Source organism: Protomyctophum parallelum, assembly GCF_964188405.1.
Source record: "Protomyctophum parallelum genome assembly, chromosome: 13".
NCBI classification, from domain to species: domain Eukaryota; kingdom Metazoa; phylum Chordata; class Actinopteri; order Myctophiformes; family Myctophidae; genus Protomyctophum; species Protomyctophum parallelum.
The window spans coordinates 41,917,837-41,940,336 of record NC_139708.1 but is presented as its reverse complement, the minus strand read 5'-3'; the positions used below and the strand labels follow the sequence as shown (position 1 = coordinate 41,940,336).

The 22,500-nt window shown below is 45.0% G+C and overlaps 1 protein-coding gene across 1 annotated transcript in view; it reads left to right on the top strand.

Moving 5' to 3' along the window:
- Window positions 1-22,500, top strand: part of cep112 (centrosomal protein 112) — a gene marked incomplete at its 3' end in the record, with an annotated part of 149,105 nt that overhangs the window by 103,781 nt on the left and 22,824 nt on the right. The window contains exons 18-19 of the mRNA XM_083779138.1: window positions 8,923-9,058; window positions 15,094-15,201. Of these exons, the coding sequence (XP_083635264.1) occupies window positions 8,923-9,058; window positions 15,094-15,201 (244 nt within the window). The remainder of the gene's footprint in view (window positions 1-8,922; window positions 9,059-15,093; window positions 15,202-22,500) is intronic.

Genomic DNA, 22,500 nt, shown 5'->3' with positions numbered 1-22,500 from the left:
TGCCGAAGCCCTTCGGCAATCAAAGCCTCAATTTGATAATAAACCTTGCTGCCATTGCCGTAGCCCTTCGGCAATTGCGCTTTTATAGTGCATATGATCGATCAAGCCATAATGCTACTCACGTTAGCCGGTTAGCTAGCAGTGTTGTTAGCACTGCACTGGATCGTTCATATTAGATCGCGGTCGCCATAAGAATCCATTCTATCCGTTTCTTTCAATCGCCTGTATCTCCTATTCCTTGTCCCAGATGGCATTTTTGGTCAAAACAGCGTTTCTTTGACGGCACAGAGCCGACGTTGTGGAGTGCTATATGTACCGGCATTGATTCGATCATGTAAACAAAGGTTGTCTTGGCAACGTAAAGCTGGCAGGGATAAGCTCACTTCCGGTTGAGGCAAAATGTGGCTTTTCAAAATAAGAGCTCAAATTAAAAAAATGCTGGCGTGAATTAGGTCCTAATTTCTCAATAAATGGTAGCAGTCAATGGGTTAAAAAGAAAAAAAAAGAAAAAAGATTTTTGGAAAATGAGAATCGATTCTGAATCGGACGGCATTAGAATCGCGATTCTAACTCGAATTTTTTGACAGGCCTAATATATAGATACGATACATTATGGATACGATATGAATAGATGGATATGGGTTGTTTCTGCCCAACAGCAATATACACAACGATATATACTGTATGTGTACATTATGTGTCCACAGGAGAAAACACAGATCAGCTGGAGAGCTTGTTTCCATTGTGGTCCTTTTTATAGAGTTTAGTTCAGCTGTACCAGCAGGCTGTTGGCAGGGCGTAGGGTGTACCGGGCATATCCCCGCTGGGCCGCGACCATATGGGGCCGCCATGATATAACAAAACATAAGGAAAGGTTCGGGCGTGCTGCCATTCTGCCATCATGGTAATGTCACTGTACCTGTATCAGTGAGTGACGAATAAACCCTCTTCTGTCTTCAATCCTTTTCGCCAGCATCGTTCGTATGCGAGCAACAAAGGGTTGTGTAGTTGTCTGTTGGTTTGTATTATTTATGTTGTTCTGTAAAAGTGGTGGTATTTAGGGCTTGTTTGTTTTGTGTGTGTGACTCCACGGAGCGGGCGGTATCGTTTCTGCTATCTGCGCGCTGGTTGTGGTGGGCCGGCCGGTCGGGTCCAAATTCGCTCGAGAATGACCGGGGCCGAATTTTTTGTCCCAGTCCAGCCCTGGCTGTTGGCATGGAGCACCACATGTCTTATCTGCATTCTGAGCACACGCGTCTTCTAGGGATGGCTTTCCCACAACGTGTGCCATTAAGCGCAGTCTTTGTTTCTTTGTTTTATAAGCCAATCACCTTTTTGTTTACACTTGGACTAAACGTGTCTTTTTTTTTTGTGAGCATCTAATTTAGGAAGGAAAAACTAGAAACAACTCTCTCCTCTGACACGATAGTTCCGATACTGTTATTGGTCCCACAACCTATATCTCAAATCCTGACCTAACCTAGCCCTGGAACATGACTGCCATGATGATTATCATGACAGTCATGCAGAAACTTTGCCCTGTTTTTTGCGCTCGCTGCATTTACAAGATTTCCGTATATATAAACATTCAGATTTCAAATATAAAGTACTCACAAAGTGTCCCACGGGTGTTAGTTAGTAGCAGCGCCAGCGATTAGAATTGCTGCGTCCCGCGTTGTTTAATAAAAAGCATTTTTGTCCGAGCTCCTCGGCTACTTTTTTCAAACGGGGTTCGTTTGGGAAATCCACAGTTGCACACCGGGAGCGCACTCGCCTATTAGTCTGTATTGGCAGGGCGGTCAGCCTACCTATATCGAACACACCGAGTGCCACCCTCCTCCCGACCAATAGGGGCGCGTAGTTGAAAGCCAATGGCAAAATAACACCTCGGATAAAAATGCTTTTTATTAAACAACGCGGGATGCAGCAATTCTAATCGCTGGAGCTGCTACTAACTAACACCCGTGGGACAAATTGTGAGTACTTTATATTTGAAATCTGAATGTTTATATATACGGAAATCTTGTAAATGCAGCGAGCGCAAAAAACAGGGTGAAGTTTCTTCATGACTCTTGTATGAATACGAGAGTCATGAACCATGGCTAGACCTAACCATAACTGCAAGCACGGGAGCGGCGTGTGTCGGAGCGCCAGTCCGACCGCTGTTCCCGCATGTCGGATGACTATAATGCTCCGTCCGGAACTATACCAGTGGATCCCGACAGCAGGCCAATTAACTTAAAGCGGAGGTGACTCCTCCTGCGCCGTGAAAACCCCATGAAGTGTGACGCGCTGTCGCCGATCAGTGTGCAAAAAACCAAACAATAACAACCACTAATAATCAAAATCTATACAAAGTAACTAAAGCTTTCAAATAATTGTAGTGGAGTAAAAGCCCCCCCCCCCCCTCTCTCTCTCTCTCTCTCTCTCTCTCTCTCTCTAGGAACAACGGATGTATAAAACGAGTCTGTTTTATTTCATTTTCTCTCTCTTCTTCAGAGGGCCGTTGAATATTTCAGTTCTTCATCTCTCTCTCTCTCTCTCTCTCTCTCTCTCTCATGTGCTTTATGTGTCTTCTACTTCCTTAACCCATTCTGAGCGGGCACCCATTTTTTAGCTATTGAAAAATAGCAGATCTACAAGCTCATACCGCGCCACCGAGTGGCACGATACGAGCTTGTAGGTCTGCTATTTTTTGAAAAATCGAAGAACGACTGACATTTTTTAGAATCTGATCTCAGACCAGTGTGTGTCCAGTGGAAACCTCGTATGAATCTGATCTCAGGTCAGAATGGGTTAATGTATTTATTATTATCTGTCCAGGCCTCTTTGATGTGTCGCTGGATTCCTTATCTGTGCTTTTTTCTGGATGAGCTCAGAGACACATGACGCACACTATAGCGCGCATGCACACACACACACACACACACACACACACACACACACACAGACATGTGCATGGACGCACACGCAATACTAGAGGGTGTGTGTGTGTGCGCAAGGGTGTGCATTCCAGTGTGTGTCTATGTGGCCAGTATTACACACCCAACACCCTATTAAAGCCTGTATGATTCCTAAACACCCTCCATTCATGGAGTCCACCAACAAATAGGCCCTTTTATGAAAGCAATTAAAATCACGCACTTTGAATCTCACGTTGTCTCAGAGACACAGACGCACGCACGCACGTGCGCACGCACGCACGCAACACAGTAAACATGGGATGGGTAGACGAGGGAACTTCCTCTCGCAGTGGAGGAACATCTTTGCTTCCATTTCTGACCAGAGAGAGTCATCTCTCTCTCTCTCTCTCTCTCTCTCTCTCTCTCTCTCTCTCACATCAACCCTCTGTCACACTGTTGATGGTGACACTCTGTCTGCCTGCTCCGTTGGCCGCACGCACACACACACACACACACACACACATAGGTACTTCTCTGCTAAGCCTCAGTGAAGCGTACCTGTTCTGCTCACATCGTGGACCGTAATTCATTCAAATGTGTCACAAACTGTATACCGTTAACTGGTGCTCTCATGCACACACACACACACGCACACTGCAGCGTTGTTAACTGGGTGGCTGTTCTAACTTTTCCTTTGCCATGGTCTGAGCCTTCAGAAGTCGCCTCCAACTAACACCATCACGGCTGCCGGGGAAGAAACCTCTTCTCTCCATATTTAACTAGTTTTATTAAAGATTTCACAGATTACAGTAACATGCTGCTTCATCACACTGCAGTGTCACTCACACAACCTATAGTCAAATAACACCCTGCTTCACTGCAGTGTCACTCACACAACCTATAGTCAAATAGCACCCTGCTTCACTGCAGTGTCACTCACAACCTATAGTCAAATAACACCCTGCTTCACTGCAGTGTCACTCACAACCTATAGTCAAATAACACCCTGCTTCACTGCAGTGTCACTCACAACCTATAGTCAAATAACACCCTGCTTCACTGCAGTGTCACTCACACAACCTATAGTCAAATAGCACCCTGCTTCACTGCAGTGTCACTCACACAACCTATAGTCAAATAACACCCTGCTTCACTGCAGTGTCACTCACAACCTATAGTCAAATAACACCCTGCTTCACTGCAGTGTCACTCACACAACCTATAGTCAAATAACACCCTGCTTCACTGCAGTGTCACTCACAACCTATAGTCAAATAACACCCTGCTTCACTGCAGTGTCACTCACACAACCTATAGTCAAATAACACCCTGCTTCACTGCAGTGTCACTCACAACCTATAGTCAAATAACACCCTGCTTCACTGCAGTGTCACTCACACAACCTATAGTCAAATAACACCCTGCTTCACTGCAGTGTCACTCACACAACCTATAGTCAAATAACACCCTGCTTCACTGCAGTGTCACTCACACGACGCGCTTGTGTTGTAGCATGCAGCGACGGTTCGCCGTCAATCATAAGCAAAAAACACCACGCACACATGCACGCACGCACGCACACACACCGCACGCACACACAGACAACCCCTATACTGTATATGTTGTCATACGGTTGTATTTAGTGGAGGAAAAACCACTCCACTATGTCTGTCTGTCTATCTGTGTCTCTCTCTCTCTCTCTCTCTGTCTGTCTCTTGTGTCTCTGTCTCTTGTCTCTCTGTCCCGTGCGTCATCCTTTGTGTCTGCCTGTGGCCTGCAGGCAGACATGCGACTAGAGTGATTAATAATTACAGAGTACACACGCACCAAAACATGACGATGGAAGAAAGAAGAGAAACCATTTCTGATGTCGTTTGATGTTGGACATGAGAGAGACCAAAATGACAAAGAGACCTACAGTAGCTTCTTTCTGTCTTTCTTTCTTTCTTTCTGTCTTTCTTTCTTTCTTTCTTTTTTCTCCACTGCTGCGGGAGTTTAAAACGGTGTCATTTAACTTAAAGGTCTCAAAGTCATACTGTAGCGTATACAGTGGATGTCTATAAGGCACTATTCCAATTCATAAACATATCCTCTATATATTTTTAAAATGTCCTATAGAGGGTGGGTCGACAATGAACGTTAAAAACACATGTCAAACTTTGGCACACACACTGCTGAGGGGTGGACCGAGGACAGTCCCAGCAGGACAATGGCCCAATACTCACCAAACATCTCACACTTGCCCTGATGAAGACTCGTTTGAGTCGGAACATGTTGCCGTTTTAAACTTTCATATGTGAGTAATAAAGTTTGGTGAGTAAAAATATTTTACTCACCAAACTTAATCCATTTTGGGGCGGGAACCCCTTTAGGTGTTAGCATTATGTTATGCTTTAGCTATTGAAAAATAGCAGATCTACAAGCTTGTAGGTCTGCTATTTTTGAAAAATCAAAGAACCACTGACATAGAAACATGCCTTTTCCGTAAACTGTCAGGATGTAGAAGACATTTTTTAGAATCTGATCTCAGGTCAAAACGGGTTAAAGGTATATTCAGTGATTTCACTTAATTCAAATATCACTTATTTTTTTGTTTTGTTGTGATAATCCTCCCTACTATAGAGTGTGCTGGCCATATAAGGAGTTCCTCCCTGTCCCCAGTTAACCCCTGGGGGTCAAAAAACCTTAGGTTTCGTTTTTGACTCTCTTTCCTGATTGGACGAAAGGCTGGGTCCCACAGCCAAAAACGAAACCTACGGTTTTTTGAGTGAAATCACTGAATATACCTTTAAGTTCCTCAAATGGCAATAACTCGGTGACCATTTCTCTGATTGGCACATCACGGGGCTGTACTTGAAGGCCTGAGAAATCTAGTGATTCACAACTGCGTTAGGATGACACATTACAGTCTGGTGGTGAGACGTAGGAGGGCAGGTCCTCTCAGTGCCTGCAGTTTGCCCTGCAAGAACACACAAGGCAGATATACAGCCTCCTGTTGGTTCTGGCATGAGAGAAAGGACATTACGTCAGTCTAAATGAGTTGAGCTCATTGCTCAACACAAGTATAATTAAAGGCATTTGAAATTACATTAATTTTTTTTTTAATTTTCAGGATTCCAATTCAAAAACTCTCAGCTTTTTTTTGCTACGACAGTAATATATGGCCCTAGGGAGTGAGTGTGGGAAATATAGTGGCCTTCTCCGTGGTCAAAGTTGCCCATCCCTGACCTAGGTAGTGGCTGGGTGGGTGGGTGGGTGGGTGGGTGGGTGGATGTAGGGATGTGCACATCCCATATTCCTCCTCCTCCATACTCCCACTCCCTCCCCTCGCCAAACACTCTCATCCCACACATGCAGCGGGTTTGTCCTGACAGCTGCTTTGTAGTGTGTGCGTGTGTATATACGTGCGTGCGTGCGTGTGTGCGTGGCGTGCGCGCATGTGTGTGTGTGCATGCTCTTTGTACTGCACAGCGTGTGATGTCGTTGCTGGGCGTCACAGCACTGCCTCCCTGACAGTTCTCTGTGTGAGCCTGTCCCTCCCAGCACGCCTGTCAATACACACACACGCACACACACACACACACACACACACACACACACACACACACACACACACACACACACACACACACACACACGCACAGAGTCTATGGTGACAGATAGGGGTGCTGCTGGTATTAATGGAGTTGAATAATAATGGACCGTCCCATATTCTCTCTGTCTCACTGTTCAGTGTTTTTACTCCAGCTACAATCAGATGGTTATCTGTGTCACTGGTTTTCAATATATTTTTCATATCAAGGTCCATTATTTATTTGGCGTTTTTTTTTTGAGCCACCATTTGATGAGATTCAGCCTCTCAGACCCAAAACTATTATAAGTAGTACTTTTGCTGAAGTGACAGTCTTCCCTCGCCAAATTTAACTCAGAATTGACGTCGAGTCAACAAATCTCATCATGTCCATTATACACTTTCAATGTGACAAATTGTGTCACAAAGAACTGTACCAGGCATCATTATATAAAATATTTTGTCGTTGCAATTTTGACCAAAATCTCATGCTGTATAATTGATGTGGTACAATTACATAGGAGAGATAACAGGCAGAGGTTGATCAAAATAACAATTCCTCCTCATCCTCTAATTGTGTAGAATTATTGTATTAAATAGTGCAGATGATTAACGATCGTTTTACTTTTGAGAGTGTAACAACATGAAACACCAAATGGAATCTGGTTTCATTTTACAGATCTACAGTATAAGGGTCCATTTGGTTATACCAGGGGTCGGCAACCCAAGATGTTGAATGAGCCATTTTCGACCAAGAAAATTAATTCAAAATCTATCTGGAGCCGCAAAAAAAATGTAAGCCTTAAAATGCTTATATAATGAAGACAACAGGGCTGCAAGTGGATATTAGCCTATCTATCAAAATAAAAAGTGCGCTATGGTTCAAGCCCGTTCGGAAATAGCGCACTGTGCAATGCAAACTAATAGGCGAGTGCGCTCCCGGTGCGCATTTCCGAACGCAGTCAACGCACCCTCCATTATTATGCCATGTTTTTTGCATTGTGTTCTTACCCGTTTAATGTGATTTCTGTGTGTGGACATCGCTGGAGAGCTTCTCAACATTGGGCATGTAAAATGTCACTTTAATCTTCACACACGACTGCAAGCTCTCATCGGTGAGGCGTGTGCGGTATTTGGATTTAATGTAGTTCATGTTTGAGAATATCTGCTCACAAAAGTACGTTGATCCAAAGATGGATAATACTCCAAATGCGAGTTTCTTCATGTTCACATAATTGTCTGGAAGAGCATTCCATGTTTTCCACACAAGTGTGTGGGAAGGCAGAAGGGAGCAAACTTTTAAGAAGAAGATCGCAGCTTTAAACTCCACCACTGCTGGCTGCTGCTTTGCTGTTTCGTTGCAACCCGGGAGATAATAAAACGTCTATATGACTCCTTCATATAGTCACCGTCTGTGAATGGCTTGCCACGTTTTATTTATTGTTTGATAGTTTGTCACTGCAGATTTAGCCATGGTGCGTCATGGCAACTGCAGCCTGTTTTACGCAATCGCTACATTTACATTGTAAACGTGTACATAAACATTCAGATTCCAAATATAAAGTCCTCGCCACATGTGCCACGGGTGTTAGAATGTTGCTGGTACAGCGATTAGCATTGCTGCATCCCGCGTTGTTTAATAAAAAGCATTTTTATCCGAGCAGTTATTTACTGGCCATTGGTTTTCAACTACGCGCCCCCACCCGGTGTGCAACTGTTTCCCAACCCCGTTTGAGAAAAGGGGCGCTCGGATAAAAATGCTTTTTATTAAACAACGCGGCATGCAGCAATGCTAATCGCTGTACCAGCACATTTCTAACTCCCGTGGCACATGTGGCGAGGACTTTATATTTTAAATCGGAATGTTTATATACACGTTTGGACTGCGATTGCGTAAAACAGGCTGCTGTTGCGTCATGACTGACAGTCATGTTTCAGGGCTATACTGCAGATTAAGCATACAGGCAATCCATCATAATATTTATTCTACACACTTTTTACAAAATTGGGAAACTTAATAATGTTTCTGTCACGTTTGGCCTCCTACAGAAACCATAAATGAAAAATAAAAATGTGAAAAAATAAACATTATACATTTTCATAGATTCTTTTGTAATGCTACAGGGAGCCACTAGGGGAGTGCTCAAGAGCCGCAAGCGGCTCTTGAGCCGCCGGTTGCCGACCCCTGGGTTATACCAACTCTCCATCATTTAGCTGGGGGGACCACCCGGAACCCCTTCAATAAGGACCACTGGTGGTCAAACAGGGGTTAGGGTTAAACATAGCCAATTATGGTATGAGGAGAAGTTAAAAATGTTATTGTTCTCACACAAGTAATAGTGTGTGTGTGTGTGTGTGTGTGTGTGTGTGTGTGTGTGTGTGTGTGTGTGTGTGTGTGTGTGTGTGTGTGTGTGTGTGTGTGTGTGTGTGTGTGTGTGTGTTGCTCAGAGAGGTGTCGGGCCAGCTGGACAGAGCCAGGGACAGCCACAGGCTTCAGGTCCAGCAGGCTGATGCTGCTCTGGACAACTTCAAGTTGCTGGTGGAGAGCAGCTCTGAGAAGACCTACAGCCAGATGAAAGTACAGGTCTGTTACAACGCGCGCACACACACATACACATACACACACACACACACACACATACACACACACACACACACACACACACACATCTGGTTGGGATGCCTCTCGGGCGTCTCCCTATAGGGAGGTCCTCGACGCACGTCCCACTGGGAGGAGACCCCCGGGGGGCAGACCAAGGCGCAGTTGGAGGAAGCACATCGACTCACTGGCCTTGGATCCCCCAGGAGGAAGTCACTAATGTTGCTCTGGAGAGGGAAGTCTGGAGCACTCTGGTGGAGATGTTGCCCCCGCGACCCGACTACGGATAAGCATTTGAATATGGATGGATGGATCCGCGCTGAATGAACAGAACGATCTGGACGTTCTGGGATCATTTCTGACGTGATGTCCCGTCGAGGTTACCAACGTACAGACGGGCGGAGTGAGTAATGGCGGCTTTCAGAAAAAACGGAACGCTCCAAGGGGGAGGCAGTGCCAGGGCGGTTGTATAAGGGCGGCTGTGGCTCAGGAGGTAGAGCGGGTCGTCCAAGGATCCCTGGGTCGGCGGTTTGAATCCCGGCTCCTCCTCCTGTCGACATGTCGAAGTGTCCTTGGGCAAAGACACTGAACCCCTGGTTGCCACCATTGCTGTGTGAATGTGGGAAGTGAGGACGCTGGCGTCGACTGTTCGCCGCATCACCTCCAAGCGTATGAATGAATGAACCATTGTAAAGCGCTTTGAGCACAAAAATGCGCTACAAAAAATGCAATTCATTATTATTATCACTATTGGCATAAATACAGTAAATGTCGCTCCAGAGGGGCGTGGAGGTGTGTGGAGCGCCGTCTCGCGTGTGGAGATAGAACTGGTGGAACGCCGAGAGGAAGCCAGTGACGCTTGAGGACCGGAAAGCACACGTACGGCAGTTTCGCCTACGTCACGGTCTGCGACCTGAACTGGCGTACATTTTTGCGTGTGTTTTTTTGTGGGTGTGGAATTCTGGGAAATGTAATAATAGATGGTCTACTTTTTCAGGACATATAGAACAGCGGTTGTATGACTATATTTGTTTTTTTACATATTTGTTTTTAGATTGATTGAATACTTTATTGGTCAGAACAGTAAACGTCATGGCGGTACAGTCAAGACATTTTAGAATAACACAAACGAGTCCATTGTGGTCCCATACTGTACTGTGTGTTGTGCAATTTGACACACATGCACTCCAGTCAGTCCAATGTACATCACTTCTGTTGTGGCTGCATCAGCACACACACACACACACACACACACACACACACACACACACACACACACACACACACACACTGTTCTCGGCAGGACCACACTGAGCAGAGGGCTGGCTGGCACACAGTGATCAAACCAATAGAATAAACATGTCTTCACAGCTACACACGCGCGCGCACACACACACACACACACACACACACACACACACACACACACACACACACACACACACACACACACACATGCACGCACGCACACACACAGCCTGACTACAGATGTGCACATATATTCCTCTCTCTCTCTCTCTCTCTCTCTCTCTCTCAGAATGTTTCATTGGATCCAATGTTATTATTTTGTCACTTGTTCTTAAAACTTTTCATTGGTTCAGTATTCATCAAAACCCACAGATGCATTTAACCGCTTTGACTTTAAAAATAGATACATTCAAAGGTCTACAAGTTCACAACATGTCACATCGCGGCACGTTGTGAGCTTGTGGATCTGCTATATTTGTGACACTGTCATAATGACAACTTATAGGGTATTTTTCATTCAAGAAAAAAAAAGAAGAAAATAAACATTTAAACGTTGAAATCCGATGATACAATGTTTCTGCCTGCAAGACAGCATCAATGTCATTATACTCATGGAGAGTAACAATGTGGCCATTTTTTCTCATTTAAAACTGATATTAACCCATTTAGGTAACATTGTTATAATTTAGCTATTGAAAAATAGCAGATCTACAAGCTCATAGTGCGCCACTGAGTGGCGCGCTATGAGCTTGTAGGTCTGCTATTTTTGAAAAACCGTGAAAATGTGGCACAAATCTTTGAATATATATTCTTTCAGAGCCAACAATTTTTAACTCAAATCTTTGCTTCTGAGGGGTTCCTGGAACAACATATTTTCAGATGGGGGTCGGTGGCCAATTAGTACACATCATTTTTGGGGTCCTTGACATGAAATATTGAGCACCACTGATACAGCAACATTAACAGTATTTCAGAAATCTGTCAGATTTCTTTTTATTTCGATGTCAGGCCTAAATGAGTTAAAAGATGATACGTAGCTTGATGATACACGCATATAGTTGAGGGGTTAATATGCTGCATTACTATGTGGGTCTATTCAGTGTTTGAAGACCCTGCACATGTCATTCACTGATGTGGCGGTCAGCTGACCAACCACTATAGACTGCATGCTTCTTCCTGCCTTCCTTCTGCATATGGTTCCTGGTTGTTGATATATGTGATGTTTGCTCCCACCGCCCCAGCACCACCGGTGGGCTGTGTTATTTATGTTCCCCACGGGGGGTTGTTATAGAGAGGATGCACATGCATGATTTCCCCATTAGGACACGCCCCCCTCATCTAGACTGAGTGGCAAAACATTAACCCATTCTGACCTGAGATCAGATTCATACGAGGTTTCCACTGGACACACACATTGGTCTGATTAACCCATTCTGACCTGAGATCAGATTCTAAAAAAGTCAGTCGTTCTTCGATTTTTCAAAAATAGCAGACCTACAAGCTTTATTACATGCGCACTTGCATTCTCATTCTATGAATGGTAAATGGTGCATTTATAGAGCGCCTTTATCCAAGGCGCTTTACATAGATTGTGCATTGCATTCACCCATTCATATACACCGATGGCGGCGGAAACCATGCAAGGCACCGACCTGCACATCGGGAGCAATTAGGGGTTCAGTGTCTTGCTCAAGGACACTTCGACACTAACTCTGGGGGGAACCCACAGGGTTCGAACTGGCAACCTCGCGGTTCCCATCCAGGCACTTTACCCCCTGAGCCACCGCTATAATAAATCTATAATACATATTGGTTAAATCTATTCGTGACTCATCTGACTGAAATTTAAATATATATATAGTTATTCTAGGAAATCTCTCTCTCTCTCCCTCCTCCACGTGCACTGACCTCGTGAGCGGGTATCGACCAATAGCAGGCGGGCTGGGGTAATTAGTGTGTTGTGCGCAGAAGGAGCGCGTGGGCGGCGGCCGTGGAGGCGTGTGGGAAGCTGGGGCTGATTGGGAAAGAGGAGCTCGCTGATCGATGGGATGAGCAACGCCGCTCGCCTGTTAACCCGTTCAGGCCTGACGTCGGAATTTAAAAAAAATGTCTTTTTTAAAATGTCTTTTTTTTTTGTCTGAAAAAACCTCTTTTTCTATATCAGTGGTTCTCAATGTTTCATGTCAAGGACCCCCAAAAATATATGAAATTGGCCGCTGACCCCCCATCTGAAAATGTGTTGTTTCAGGGACCTACCTCCCAGAAGCAAAGATTTGAGTTCAAGAGTATATATTCAAAGCTTTGCAGCTACATGCTTTTTCAAAAATAGCAGACCTACAAGCTCGCAGCGCGCCACTCGGTGGCGCGCTATGAGCTTGTAGGTCTGCTATTTTTTCAATAGCTAAAGTATAACATAATGTTTAAAACACCAAAAGGGGTCCCCGCCCAAAATGGGTTAAACTTCTGACTCCTATCACAAGTTATTCTGAGTCGACGGCGCTCAGGGAGGTTCCGATGGAAGTTTCGAAGGCGCACGAGAGCTGATTAGCTTCAGTTTGGTTTAGCCGGCGGGTTAGCGTATAGTTTAGCGGAGGCGGAGGTGTGGCCCGGTCACAATGGAGAGCACAGTGAAACGCAGCCCTGTGTTACATTGCAGCTCACTCAAATCCACAGGTCTGTGCATCATTTCATCCATTTAGCATTGTTGTATAATTATACTTCTGTACTTTTTTGCAAACTGTTAACCCATTTAGATCTTCTAAATCCTGACAGTTTTCTGAAATACCTGTTTCTAGGCCTATATCACTCAATATTTCATGTCAAAGACCCCAAAAACTATCTGTAATTGGCCTCCGAGACCCCCATCTGAAAATATGTTGTTCCAGGGACCCTCCAGAAGCAAAGATTTGAGTTAAAAACGTTCATTCTGAAAAAATATATTCTAAATTTGAGGCACATTTTTAAGATTTTTCAAAAATAGCAGACCTACAAGCTCGTAGCGTAGATCTACAAGCTATGAGCTTGTAGATCTGCTATTTTTCAATAGCTAAAGCATAACATGATGCTAACACCAAAATGGGTTCCCGGTCAGAATGGGATAATTATACTTCTGTACTTTTTTGCAAACTGTTAATGAAGTATTCGATCGATCAAACCAACCACAGAACTGGGAGAGGAGAGAGCATGGAAACGTCCGCAAGCTCTTAAGGCCGTCAGCTGTCGGTTTGTTTCCCTGCTTTCATAATGACACGAAGGAAAATAAATAAATCCAATGACTTACAGTTTGACACGGTGGGTCCCATACGTCAAACATTGTTTGGACTGGCACAATTATATCCTTTTTAGAACCTTTTCAGTGTCTGTCAGAACAAAGTTTGGATGTCCGCGCACCGCCGATATCTCCTGAATAACCGAAGAAAGTTTGAACATAACATCGTGTGATCGGTCAGAGAGTGGGGGCGTGATATATGTGGGTTTTCCTTCCTGTCCAGAAGGCTTCGTTCTAAAAAAAGAAGACATCGTTTTTTGTTTGTTTTTTTGCTGTGAAGGTTAGGAGGTACTACAGTCGTATGAGCCAGGAGTTATACAAACCTCCATGCATAAACATAACATGGCACAAGAAAAGACGAGGCAAAAACATCTGAACCTCTGTGACAAATCACCCACAGCACGTTGGAGGGAGATCCAGGTGCTGAAACCACCGGCTGTAAATATATATATATATATATACACAGTACTGTTTCAGAGGTGGTATCCATTTAGCTGCATGGGCAGAATACTGAGTGGGCTATAGGGCTCTGCGTTTCACCGCTCAGAAGCCCAGTTCTGACGCAGTAAAGCATAAAACACCTTTTCATCCCCTCAGTCCAAAACCTCCTTTTGGGTTGGCAATGCCTTTCTGTTGCAACCATTTTTTGGATGTCCCCAGGTGGGGCTGGCAAACTGCTGGCTGGTGTTGGTCCGTGCTGTTTTCTGATATTTAGTGTAGAGGAAAAGCAGGAGGGCTTGAGGAAGAGAACGCGAGGTCAGTTGAAAAGTCTGTTTGGAGCCACTGCTCTGACGGGAACGGATCACCAGCTCACCGCTCACTTGGTTCGCTCGGGGCTCAGGTCGTCCAGTGATCCGTGGGTTTGGCGGTTCGAATCCCACCCTCCTCCTGTCCACAATCGATGTAGAACATGGAACTCTACATTTGCCTCCAATGAGTCGCTCGGTGCTTGCTTAATTGCCACCGTTGGTGTGTGAATGTGGGACGTGAGGACGCTTTGATCACTGGGAAAAGCACTATTAAAGTTAAATCCGTTATTTTAGGAGACATTAAGGTCCAAACCTCTGTGTTTGATCCTGATGTCGGGTTTTTCCCCACGTAAGAAATCCTTAGGTGAGTGCTGGTGAACTTAAGTATGTTTCTATTAATCTCTTTCAACATTTAATAAGGTGCCCCCTGTCTGTCCCCTGGTCCAGATGGACACAGTTGTATTAACCCATTCTGAACGGGAACCCATTTTGGTGTTAGCATCATGTCATGCTTTAGCTATTGAAAAATAGCAGATCTACAAGCTCATAGCGCGCCACCGAGTGGCGCGCTACGAGCTTGTAGGTCTGCTATTTTTGAAAAATCGACTGACATTTTTAGAATCTGATCTCAGGTCAGAATGGGTTAATCAGACCAGTGTGTGTCCAGTGGAAACCTCGTTATGAATCTGATCTCAGGTCAGAATGGGTTAAACACAGTGACACTAAGGTGACCCCTGTTCTGTCCCCTGGTCCAGATGGAGAGAGTCGAGGAGGACCTGATCCGCTCCAAGTCCCTGCGAGAGAAGCAGGCCCAGGAGTTCAACCAGCAGCTGGAAGAGCTCCGACACAGATACGAGCAGCAGGTCTGTCTGTCTGTCTGTCTGTCTGTCTGAGAAGTGGTGTAGTGGAAGAAGGATGATGATGGTCATCGATTCATCACTAATATTTTCTTTTCTCGACTATGAATTGAACACTCGTCCTGGCGTAGAGCCGGCTGCGTCGTTGTTTCTCCTCATCCGTTCCACTCGGATAATTCCTCACGATAAGGGAACACGCTTTACCTCGATTAGTTCCTCGCGATAAGGACACGCGGTTTAGATTGAGTCTAGATTGGGGTCTCCGTTAAAAAAAAAATGACACCTCTAATGTGATCGGCATGCTCCCAATACAATACACCTTTATCCCCCCCCCCCCATCTCCAATCATCCTCCATTCTCATTAGCAGTCTATAGAAACTATCCCCCCTCCTCGTTGAAAACCCTGGGTGTTGATAGGACGGCCGTCTCATTCGATTAGCGCACCCTGAGATGGATATTTACGCTGGCAAATGTGCTCTGATTGGATTGGAGGGCAGCTTGAAGGCATGGTGTACCTTGTCTAATTTTCTACGTAATTAACCATACAATGAAGTGAAGTGCTGCTTTAGCGTAAAGCTATACATTTTGTGACATAATTGTAATGAACGGCTCGTTATTTTAACCAATGCATACGACACAGCATGCTCTCTGTATTGTACAAGCCTGCAGATCAGCTATTTTTGGGGCTATAATTATGGGTTAAATGGATGACATAGCGCAGCCTTAACCTATAGCCTAACATAATATTTTTTTTGTATTTTCATTCCAAACCTGACGACGGCTCAACCTGCCGTATAGCATTAACAAGCATAACCAACACGGACGTTCACGTGGATTAAAGTTCTCAGTCGACCACGCCCCGATTTCCGTCATTTGGATTCCGTAGAAGCCAGGATGTCTTCCATGGAAGCATGTCGCACAGAGAAAATAGCCAATCTACAAGCTTCACATTTGGTTCTTTTGAAGTGATCAAACCAGCATTACGTTTAGAAGCATTTTCCTAAAACCCCAATGCCACCCATCTTCAACCGCTTAACACGAGTCGGGTCGCAGGGGGAAAACAGCTCCACCAGAGAGCTCCAGACTTCCCTCTCCAGAGCAGAGCGACATTAGTAACCTCCTCATGGGGGATCCCGAGACGTTCCAAAGGCCGTGCGTGGACGATGAAACCCCTCCATCTGGTCCTTGGTCTGCCCCCGGGGTCTCCTCCCCACTGGGTAAATAAATGTGTGTTGAATTGATTCAGGTGGAATATGTCTACCTTTTTGTTTTGTTTTATTCTTACTACACTAATTTCCTTATCATTTTAAACCCATTTTAAAACTACTTGGGTGCGATATGAAGTAGTATGAAATATGGCATTAAATTACAAAAAAATAAAAACGACATAAATAGCTGAAATATGGAGATTTGATTGTTTCTGCCCGACAGCTTTGTGTGTTTGTTTGTCTGTTCTTGTCCTTGCCGCAAACAAGTTCATTCCGGCGAGGCTTTTAACCGTGCTTTGCGGACGGCCACTTCCCACGCGCTCACGCATTCTGTTTCAAGTTAAAGGAGAAAAGACAGGAAAAGCAATCATAGATGTATTGAGAGAGCGTTCCGTGTGTGTGTGTGTGTGTGTGTGTGTGTGTGTGTGGGTGTGTGCGTGTAGATCACAGGCCTGTAGCGACAGGATGAACGTGGGCTGAGTCCAGTCGACGGCTGAAGGATAACTGGCGTGTCCGTGTGTGTGTGTGTGTGTGTGCATGTGCGTGTGTGCGCACGTGCATTCGCACACATGTGCGTGTACTGGTGTGAATTAATTTCTTTCTTTATGCACGTGGAAGTGTTTATACTCATTTAAGCCCTTTTTTGTATACCCATTCAACCGTGCGTGTGCATGTGTGTGCGTGTGCGCGCGTGCATGCGTCGTGTTAAGAGATTGGTGTCGGTGGGTCACGGGGGTCAAGTTTGTCCATTCAGACGTGCACAAAGGAACATTCCATGCCGGCGGCTTCAATGACACTTTAAAAGTGGAACCATGTATGAAGGAGTTGTTCCCCCCCCCCCCCCCCTGACCCTTATGGCGGTCGGACGTCACGCCTAGCCCTCAGCACCCCTCCCCCCCCTGCTCCTTGACCTTGAACTGACGTAGAAGAAGAGGTCAAATGTCTGGTGTGGTCGGGGTCGTGACTGGTGACCTCTGACCCCGTCCCACTCCCTCACATGGTAGAGACAGACACACAAACACGTCCGTTCCTTCATGGGAAACCAATGTAGTCGTTGATATTTTAGACCATGAGGTTCTCACACTCTTTCATGTCAAGGATCGACCCCCAAAATGATGCCCATTAGCCCCGCGGACCCCCATTTGAAAAGATATGCCATGGACCCCCATAAGAGAAGATTGTGACTGCTCTAGCAGTGATTTTCAGCCATTTTCATTTCAAGGACCCCAGAGGTTTAATAATAATAATAATAATACATTTTATTTATAAGGCGCCTTTCAGGGCACTCAAGGTCGCCGTACAGGTTTAAAACAGTACAAAAACACAGTTAAAAGCAGAACAAAACACAGCTTGCAGCAGAAGACACTAGAGGTCACACAGAGTCATATAGGCCTGCCTAAACAGGTGTGTTTTGAGGTGAGTTTGGAAAATGGTGATAGAGTCCATGTTTCTGATGTCAGGGGGGAGGGAGTTCCAGAGGTGAGGGGCAGAGCGGCTGAAGGCTCTTGAGCCCATGGTGGACAGACGGGCTGGGAGGACTTTCAGGGTGAGGGAGGAGGCAGACCTGAGAGACCGGGTGGGGACGTTGAGGTGGACAAGGTCAGACAGGTATGGGGGGGCGAGGTTATGGATGGCCTTGAAAGTATGGAGAAGGATCTTATAGTCAATGCGGGATTTTATGGGAAGCCAGTGGAGTTGGTGTAAAACAGGGGTGATGTGACTGATGACAGGGGTTCTGGTGATGATACGTGCTGCAGTGTTCTGGACCAGTTGGAGTTTATGGAGAAGTTTGTGGGGGAGACCAAAAAGAAGGGAATTACAGTAATCCAGGCGGGAGGTGACGTGAGCATGAACCAGGGTAGCGGCACTGTGGGGAGTGAGTGAGGGGCGAAGGCAGTTGATGTTTCCTGAATCTCTCTTGACCTGAATTAGGCTGCGGTCCCTCATGTAATGGCATTTCTATCTCTGGTACCCCAATGTATATTGTGACATCAAATTTGGTTCGACCCATAAGGGTCCATTTGCTAATTATCATTTAGCTGGGGACCCCCTGGAACTCCCTCAAGGACCCCTGGGGGTCCCCGGACCCCACTTTGGGTACCACTGATTTAGACCATACGTGGGTATTATCAGGATTCCAATTAAAAAATTGCAAAAAATAAATCAGGATTGAAATTCAAATAGAGCAAAAATTGCCGACGAGTTTTGAGCTTGTATATCGACTATTTTTGCTACGCTGGCGTCGACTGTTCTCCGCTTCACCTCCCAATGTATGAATGAATGAACCTTCACCTTGTATGAATGAATGAACCATTGTATAGCGCTTTGAGCACTTGGAAAAGCGCTATAAAAATGCAATCCATTATTAAAAATGCAATTCATTAAGTGAGGGGCACCTCTACATGGCCACTTTTCCACCAAAACAACCTCTAGAACTGCTTCTTTACTTTTTAGGATCTGCATCTTCCAACCTCGATATAGTGACACGCCCACTTTAGTCCCCAGTCAGTTCTAGTTCTGGATTTTTTTGAGACCGGTACCGATTCCGGTTCTGCTTATCGATTCCGGTTCTTAACGGTTCCCTATTTCGGTTCCAAAATGGTATAAAATAACTTAAATAAGAGGTCAAATGTTTATTTAACAAAAAAGCTCAATGTCAATTTGAGTATATATATAATGTACAATGAATAGTGTAACATCCTCTCCTTTATTGAGCCATTTGTGGATAATATAGTGATTATTTTAAAAAGTAATCACACAAAGTATTTACCCAGGGCAATAGTGTTGTAGGCTACTTCTCTTACTACTAACTACTGACAATGGCAAATAAAAGCATGTCTGAGATCTGAGAGCAACACAAACACACACACACACACACACACAAACACACACAAATTAGCATCGCTAATGGGGGGGGGGCATCTCCAGCCGATAGGTGAGAACGGCTCCCCTCTCCCCCTCACTCGTGGTGGTAACAACAAGGAAGTCAACACACACACACACACAGCAGCCTGCACTCATGCCGCCACAAAATAAATCTAAAGTGTGGTTGCATTTTAGAATATGCAAGGAGAACAAAGAACACATATGGGATGGCCCAAGTGGGGCGAAAAATCCGCGGCGAAAGATCCGCGGCAAATCACGCATGGGACAGGAGGAAAAGGCCCCTGACCTCCTGGGCTCCAGGCGCGCTAATTTGAGCCGCGGTCATCCACACTTTTCTACCCCAAGAAAGAGCCTTGTCGGAAGGGTCTGAGAGCGGCGTAGACCGCGGCGCAAATTAGCGCGCCTGGAGCTCCAGGACTGGTGCTTTTTTTGGTGTTTTCACATCTGAGTTTCAATCGGAAGAGAAGCTTTGATTATAGGCTATATATATTTTTTTGAGAGGTAATGCCTGCGTCAGGCAGTTGACTTGTTTTATTAAAGCCTAATTATTTGTGCGTCACTGCTTTCATGAAGGCTGCAACAGTTGTTGCTTCAATGCTTATCGTTTTAAATAAATGAGACCCGCCTCTGCAAGCCACAAGCCCACAACGCGTCGCTGATGCAACGCGTGAACGCGGTGTAGGCTTGTAGATCAGCTCTGTTCCCTGCGCTTCTATTAAAAGGGTAGAAAATAAATAAATAGCGTGTGACCGCGTGTCTGTGAGAACCGATAGAGAGAACCGAAATTGAATTATTGTAATGGGTACCCGGTACCCAGGCACGTTCGGTTCGGTACATACTTGGTCCCGAGTTTCGGGACCCACCCCTAGTTCCAGTTCTGAACCAACTTTTCGGGATCTGAACCAATAAAGCGCCAAAGTCTGACGTCCGAGGGTTCATGTACTTTTTATTTGCATTGCAGTCCCCATAGGGGGATTTAATCGCATCAAATAATTACTGTGTTTGAAACAAATCATCATGGCCATTTCACTCATATGGATATGGAGAATCAACTGACTGAGAGGAAACGCTAATGTTACTGCTGCTGAATTAGTACAATTTTCGCTAGACATTTTTTACGCTATAGAAAGACTATCAAATATAAGTGACTGGCTGTCGTAAACGATACAAAGACACCTCGCCGACAATATTGGACCACAATGCTTATATGAGAGGATTTTAAGATGACCCCATGTTATTCTCCATATAGATAAACACTTCCGCTAACCCCTTGGGATAAGCGAGTGACGTCAGGACTTCGGCGCTCTTGTTCAAAATTTGACGGGAAAAACAGAAAGGAACCGGTTCAACCTCGGTCTGTTTCTCTAAACAGAAGGTCCATATAGACTCGGCTGCCACATGACGTCACGTGGGTGGGTGGTGATATTTTTTATGGTTTTTGTCATCATTAAAAGTCCATAGACTTAATTTCAGAAAGCCAGCAGTTCCACACAACATTTAAAAATGTATAAATATTAAATAACTAAACAGACGGGCTTAACCAACAAGCCTTTGCACGACGCTCTTCCAATAAAGTATAGGCCATTTCTTTATGACAAAAACTTTAAGCAATGTAAAAACATACTGTGCAAATAAATATTGAATACAAATAGGAATATAAAACAGGTATAAACAGAGCTGTGTTACAGTAACACTTTGGGTAATACCATCTTGTGAAACCAATACCATCTCTCTCTCTCTCTCTCTCTCTCTCTCTCTCTCTCTCTCTCTCTCTCTCTCTCTCTCTCTCTCTCTCTCTCTCTCTCTTCTCACACTGGCTCCAGACTCCCCTGCTGAGACCAAACAAGGCCTTGTTCCTTCTCATCGCTGTAGTGTATCACACGCACATACACACACACAGGCAGGCTCCATGCTGTGCTGTAACACCGGGCCCACTCCGTACGGTTGGCACCACGCTGGGCTCTGCATCCAGCCTGCCAGGTCGCTCCCTTTAAGAACCGCAGCACCCAGCATCCTTCACTCCGCACGCACGCCGCCCGCCAGCGTGATGTCACAGCCAGGCTCCTCGACCGACCGACCGCTGCTCCATCATCGTCCCCTCCGCTCTGCTCTTCCTGTCCGCCTGCTTTTTTCTTTTACATACAGGCTTGTTTTTTCTTCTGCTTCTTCTGCTTCTATTCCCCTACTACTGGATCTATGTTTTTGTTTTCTTTCTCTTCTCTTCATGATCCCCTTCGGTCTTTTATACAAACCCCTCTCAGCCTGAGACTGGAGCTATGACCAGCGTGCTAACGGTTGGTACGCTAGCCCACCCCGCGCCATGGCATGCACACACACGCACGCACACACACGCACGCACACACACACACACACACACGCACACGCACACACACACACACAGACAGTGTCCAGGTCTCCTGCTGTGTGGGACCTCCTCTCTGGCTCTGTCGGACTGCATAGGGCAGGCGTTAAATGGGCTGCATGGGAGAGGGATGCTGTAGCTCCGTCTTGTCTGCTGTGTGACCACCGTACAGTGGAACTTATTTTATGTATTATTATTATTATTATATATTATATATTATATATTATATATTATATATTATATATTATATATTATATATTATTATTATTATTATATATTATATATTATTGATCGTGTGTGCTGTGAGAGGAACCATAATGTTATGGACGTCCATAATGTCTTTGGGTGCAGGGAACCCCTTTTGGTGTTTTAAGCGTTGTGTTATACTTTAGCTATTGCAAAATAGCAGATCTACAAGCTCGTAGGTCTGCTATTTTTGAAAAAAAATGTGAAAATGTAGTGCAGATCTTTGAATATATATTCTTTCATAGCCAACGTTTTTTTTAACTCAAATCATTGCTTTTGGGGGCAACGACGTATTTTCAGATGGGGGTCGTCGACGGCCAAATCCAGATATTTCCGGGGTTCCTTGAACAGGTTTGAGCACCGCTGACATACAAACATGGTTTTTTTCAGAAAACTGTCAGGATTTAGAAGATATTTTGTAGGTCTAAATGTCTTAAATGAACCATGGGGAGTCTCATGTCAACAGTAAGCTAAGAGCCCATCCCCTTCCACTGCACGTCCATCTGTCCTGCAGTGATCCATGGTTATGTCTTTATAGTGGCATTATTGCTTTTTCCCCATTCATATTTCAAATGGAAAGGTAGGAGGAGCGCACACCAGTAG